At 36.4% G+C, this 5,886-nt stretch overlaps 1 protein-coding gene across 1 annotated transcript; it reads right to left on the bottom strand.

Annotated features, from left to right (window-relative positions):
- Positions 1 to 3,313: 3,313 nt before the first annotated feature.
- LOC137810587 (uncharacterized) lies at positions 3,314 to 5,495 on the bottom strand. The gene is made up of 3 exons (XM_090298249.1): positions 4,853 to 5,495; positions 4,009 to 4,403; positions 3,314 to 3,855 (listed from the first exon to the last, which is right to left on the bottom strand). Exons 1-3 carry the CDS (start codon positions 4,977 to 4,979, stop codon positions 3,394 to 3,396), a joined length of 984 nt encoding a protein of 327 aa, XP_090154375.1. The 5' UTR covers positions 4,980 to 5,495; the 3' UTR covers positions 3,314 to 3,393.
- Between the last annotated feature and the right edge of the window lie 391 nt (positions 5,496 to 5,886).

Raw genomic sequence — 5,886 nt, 5'->3', positions numbered from 1 at the left:
TAAGAGTGTAGCAATCCAAGAACCAAATCTCATAATTACTCAGCATACCTAACATCACGAGACAATTGATGTCACATGCAACAAACTCTCCCTTAACAATCTTTTGGCTAGGAATTGAACTTGTAATTTTGACTCTAAACAAATTGTTAGATCAAATGCTTATTATTAGGCCAAAAATTACAGCTAATAGTCATATCACAACTTTTTATACTTAGTGGCCCAAACACCATGTTTTGATTGTGACTTGACCCATTTGATCAAATGCTTATCGTAAGGCCAAAAGCTATAAGCTGGGTCAAGTCAAAATCGAATCCTGGAGCTTGGATTGTTACACTCTTAAGTAGAACGAGTTGCGTCCTGAATATAAGATATAACTTTTTGTCTAATGATAAGAGCTCGATCAAACAATTAGTATTAGAACAAGATCACGAGTTTGATTCCTAGTGGGACAATATTTTAAGGAGAGATTGTTGTAGGCTATATAATTTTCTCGTGACGTAGGTCAGGTGGACTGAGTCACAATCAAAGAGTTTGATTCTTAATGAGATAATTATCAGGGAAGAGATTATTACCGGTGACATCAATTGTCTCATGACAGAGGTCAGGAGAGTGAAGTTCCAATCAAATTGTGATATACTTGAATTGTTATGCTCTTAAGTATAAAGAGTTACACCTTGACTATAAATTATATCTTCTCAACTAATGATAAACACTTTATCCAAACAACACTCACCATTTACTAAGATATCAAGTGGTTGCTTAAAATTAATTAGGCATCAAATGGATGACAAGAGATGGTTAATATGTTGTCAAACAAAATTATTGCAGTATTAATCCATGAGCGTAAACTACTGTAATAGTTTTAAATTGTTAGCAGATAAAATGCCTCAATTGAAAAGATACCGACAATTCTTTAAAACGAAATTTCTCAAAATAAGCCTTTAAATAATTACAACCAATAACAAAATAGTGCTAACAATTATTTGGAAATCCCTTATATAATAAGGAGAGGAGAAGATGCAAATCAAGTTTTGCATCCAGATGGAAACCAATTAGGGTGGGATTTTCTCGGTAATACAAATTAGTGAAATAACCTAATAAATTTGTTAAACCAAAATCCACATATTAATGGCGGAACATGTGATGATGAGATACTTTAATCAATCATAATTGTGTTTTTCGTTTCCTTGTAATAGTAGTTTGAGTAGTAACATATTTATATTAAAAATGATAATATTACTAACCTAAACAAAAAAGAACTCATTATATTGAATATTACTAAATTTGTATGATTTTGATAAAAACAAAGAGAGGGAAAAGTGTAGCTTTTTTCTCTGTTTCCACCAAAATGCAGAAGAGAAGTTGAAACAGTAGATGTCACAGCAGGGTTTTGAATTAATTTATAAGAAATTGATATCCGTCAACTTAGTTGATCCTAACTAAGCCACAGTCCGAGATATTCTTAAGTACAACAGATATGAGACAATGCCCTCACATTGATTCGTTTATGGTACTCACTACAGTGAGGACAAGGATAATTAATGAACCTTGTGCTTCAACTTAGATCCCAAGCTGCAAGAGAGGAAAAGGAAAAAGACGCTAAAGAGCTTCACTTAACATCACTTTCACCAAAATCAAATGCCAGCAGTGTTCCTCTTTTGAGGACCACAAAAAAACTTTTGACCTTAGCTGTATAAGCCTACAAAGCAATCACATTTGAAAAAAAAAGACTCTAGAGCATGACATTTTTGACTCCACCGTTTTAACTTCTTAGCTACTCTAACCCATTACAACACAACAAGGAAAATATCAATTAACACATACTTTTACATGCCACTGATTAATGTTTTATTCTTTCTCTTATATACCCTAAAACACCCTTTCACCACTGTGATCCAAGCATGGAATTTCAATCAATTGTTTAATTAATTGCACTACTTGAGTGTGTGTGTGTTCCTTCAGGCTAAAACTTTTTTTTTTTTCACGTGAATAATGTCAAGGCGCACAAGGGCCATCCCTGAAAGGTGCCTCCATTTATAACTTGTCAATGGATGATGCAACACATTGAGTAAAATACTAATGCAGATAATATTTTAAAGGGTGAGACACTTTACATGGACTTTTTCATGGGCGAACCAAAATTCAACAGCTAACAAGATTCTGCAACGGACAAATTCTTCATGAAGAAACAAAGGCATGGGATTAATTGCAAGAATGAATTTCAAATATTATAATGCTTAAATTTGAGGAAGCTGTCAACATCTCAATGAGCTAGCTTGTGCTTAAAGTCCTTGCCAATCCAATTTCTTCAAGCGAGCCACACCAGAAATGTTGACTTCTGTAGCAGGGTTTAGTAGTATTCTCCATATGTTCCATGCTGTTTTTTTTTTTACTTTGGGTTACTGTTGCTTGGAGAAATTCAATTTCATTCGTGGGGAGGCCAAGGTACTAAATTCAACTTTCTTATGGGACAAGTAGCTAACAACTTTCGCAGCCTTCAATGTATGTCATTCTGTTCATGCAAGTTGTTGTTTAAGCAACATTTTGAATGTGAATTTGCACCAGTAGGATGTGACTTGTAAGTAACCTCTTCTCTTCTATCCCGTTAAAGATCTAAAGTATAATGATAAAAAATTGCTTCCTCTCAAGTCTCACAAATTTACTTCAATGCTAGGTAATAGGGAGACTATTTACCTATGAACTTGTTTACTGCTACCAAAGGTGACTGTAGCAGTCATGTATTTTATTTGTGTAGATACATTACTAAATAAACTCCTTCCTTTTATTTAATTTTTCAATTTCATTAAATAGGTGCCACTTATTTCTAACACAATCATCATCAGCTGGGACACAGTAGAAAATATAGAAAAAAAAGTTTGAAGTAAGATTTTACAGGAACTACTCAAAGCCAGCACCTTTGTGCCAATCCTAGTTGGTACTAGGATGCATATTAAACCGTAACTTTATGATGAGAAGTAAGGACCAGCAAGTCACGATAAAGGGTCTTCCTAATGCATGAGTAAAACAACGGTGTGATCCAGACGAGTGCAGAGAGAAAGAGGAACAGGGTTTCCACTTTTCACATCCGAAAGTAAAACAACGATTGGTTGCTGTACCCCACCTGAAATTTTGGGATACCTACGCGCATACCTGAACCAGTTTTGAATTTTAGCTAGGAACATTGCTGTACACTTTTACTGGTAATAACACCAGTGACACATGACCTTTCAGAATTCAGAGAAGTGTGTTAAAGCTTTTAATATTGTTTGTTATTGAGCGCAAAATGGATTAGCCTTTTGATTTTATTCCTTGGTAGAAGTAATACCAATTTTATTGCTTCAAGTACATGGTTACAACTGCGAAGTTTTATAACATTGGAAGCGGTTGGTTGGTTCAATAGGGCCAGAAACAGAAGGTTTGATCCTCGACATGGAAGCCAAAATTACAAGGGTTTTCAGGAGGGTCATCATAGCAGGCTTCTTCAACCTTTGGTAAGCAAGGGAGGGTCAAAAGGCTTTCACTAAGATTATCCTCTTCATCTTGGGAGAAGTCGGAGTGGTCTGGTTCAAAAGCATGGGAGGAATCAGCAGGCTCCACGAATGAAGAGGGATGGTTCCCATCAGTGCAATGTGGGCTGTCCGAATCAAGCACATCACTTTTGGCTGAATTGGCATCTTCTTGCTTGCATGTTACCATAATAGGGAGTGACACTTTGGTCCCATTTTCAGATGTTGAATTTGAAATTAAATCCATAGGCTCTTTGTGGGGTGAATTGACAGCATCAGGAGATGACTTGTCGTCCGAATTCTCCTTCTCTTTATCTCTAAGAATCAATTTGCTCTCCAGAGAATTCACCTGTTAGTAACAAAATTGTGCCAATCCAATCATTAACCCATTAGTGGGATAAACATTGCACTTTATTAAAGCAAGTAGTAGCATAAAGCACAAAAGCTAATTTGGAAGCATGTATGTATGTGTTGTGTGTCTCTTTTTTCTTATTTCTTTTACCTCTGCTTTTAACTTGTCATTCTCTTGAAGAAGACTTTCATAGTCACCTTTGAGTCTGTCATAGCTAGCTTTCAATGTGCCATAATCTTTTTCTAGCTGCTTGGTCTTGAACCTTGCCCTTCGGTTTTGGAACCATATAGCCACTTGCCTTGGCTGCAAGCCAAGCTCCTTTGCAAGTTGGACCTTCCTTTCAGGTTCAAGCTTGTTCTCGACCTCAAAGTTCCTTTCAAGGAACTGAACTTGTTCGCTTGTGAGCCTCCTTTTCTTACCCGGTTGATGGAAGCAACCCTCATAATCATCATCACAGTTATCTTCCTTCTCCAACGCTTGAAAAAAGGGCCTATCCGTCACCCTGCCCCCACTAACATTCTCAAAATCAACCATAGATTTTGAACCTGAAATCAACCACCAGAAAAAGAAATAACAAACAACAACCGTGTTAAATTTCAATCACAAGAAGCTTCTACATGGAAGAAAAAAAACAACTTCCAAACATCTTCAGAGAACAATTGTCCCGAACTGAAAGAAATCAACTTTCAAGTTCCCACAAAAATAAAAAAGAGAGTTTGTTTATTTTGTAAATACATATAATAAAGGTTTTAAACAGCGGTCATGATCCATGCAGAAAATTGCAAACTAATCCATCTGCAATTGTGGATGTTCCATGGTCATGGAAACCACAAGAACCTCGATGTTATTGTGTTCTTGAAGCGTTTTTAAAAACCTTGACAAGCATCCATGAGAGTGAAAAGTTGAGGTTGAGAAAATTGATGAGCAAGGGAAGTAGTAACAAGAGTATGAAGAGATGGAAGAGAGTGAGGTGAATTGAGAAGGAAGAGATGACCTTGGAAGGAAGCAGCGTTAGAGGTGTGAGCCCAAAGAGACTCAAGGACTTCAGAGGAGCAAGGGAGCCTGTCGTTTTGGAGGAGAAGTGACATGTTTGAACCAGGATGAAGCTTGCCACCCGCCATGGGAGCAGGACTTTGGGGGGGTTGGTGTGGACTTTGGAGTGTGTGAGAGTGAGTGTGGCTTTACTAGTTCTTAGATTAAAGGGTCATATTCATTGAGTTCATAGATACCCCATATGCAGTGAAAGAGAAGATGAGGGTGTGCAATTTGTTCTAGAATTTATGACGAAAGAAGCAGGTGATGAGGATCACTATAATGTGGGAATTGTGAGAGTGAGGAGAGATCATGCCCATCACTCAGATGAACTGGAAGCAAAATTAAGAGGGTGTCAGAGGTGAATAAATTGAAGTGCAGAAGTGGTGAGTTTGAAGAGAAAGAGAGAGAGAGAGAGAGAGAGAGAGAGAGAGAGAGAAGGGTTGATGGAGTTGAGAGTTTGGAAAATTTTGGTTGTGTGAGAGTGAAAGAAATAAAGAGAGATTCTTCTCTGTGGTGGGGAACTTTGAGGGGTTATATTGGGAGCCTAGCTCTGCTTCTGAGATGGGGAAGCCTACACAAAACCCTTTGCAACTTACCATTTTGCCCCTTTCCCCCATCCATCACTTTCTTATCTCTCTTTTCATTTCCTTTTTTATTGAGTTTTTAATTTCATCTTTTGAACAGTTTCAACACATCAATTTAATACTTGAAAAGATTACTCCTACTGCTTTGATTTTTAATGATTTTCATATGGATGAGTGATATTAAATTGCTTATAATAAACACAAACTTTTGGATTCTTCTACTGCCACAATTTTTTATTTCAAAATTAAATATGTGTGATAGATTTTAAAGGTTCAATTAATATGTGAGTATTTTTATTTCACATTCAAGTAATATTCTCGTATTAGGTTAGTTATTTTAGAATAAAATTTAGTTACGATTTTTAGGTTCAAGTAATGCAGTTTTTTATTGCAAATTTATTACCCTTCG

Source organism: Phaseolus vulgaris, chromosome 2 (genome assembly GCF_051622355.1).
Source record: "Phaseolus vulgaris cultivar YP4 chromosome 2, ASM5162235v1, whole genome shotgun sequence".
NCBI classification, from domain to species: Eukaryota; Viridiplantae; Streptophyta; class Magnoliopsida; order Fabales; family Fabaceae; genus Phaseolus; species Phaseolus vulgaris.
This window is presented reverse-complemented; position numbering and strand designations above follow the sequence as displayed.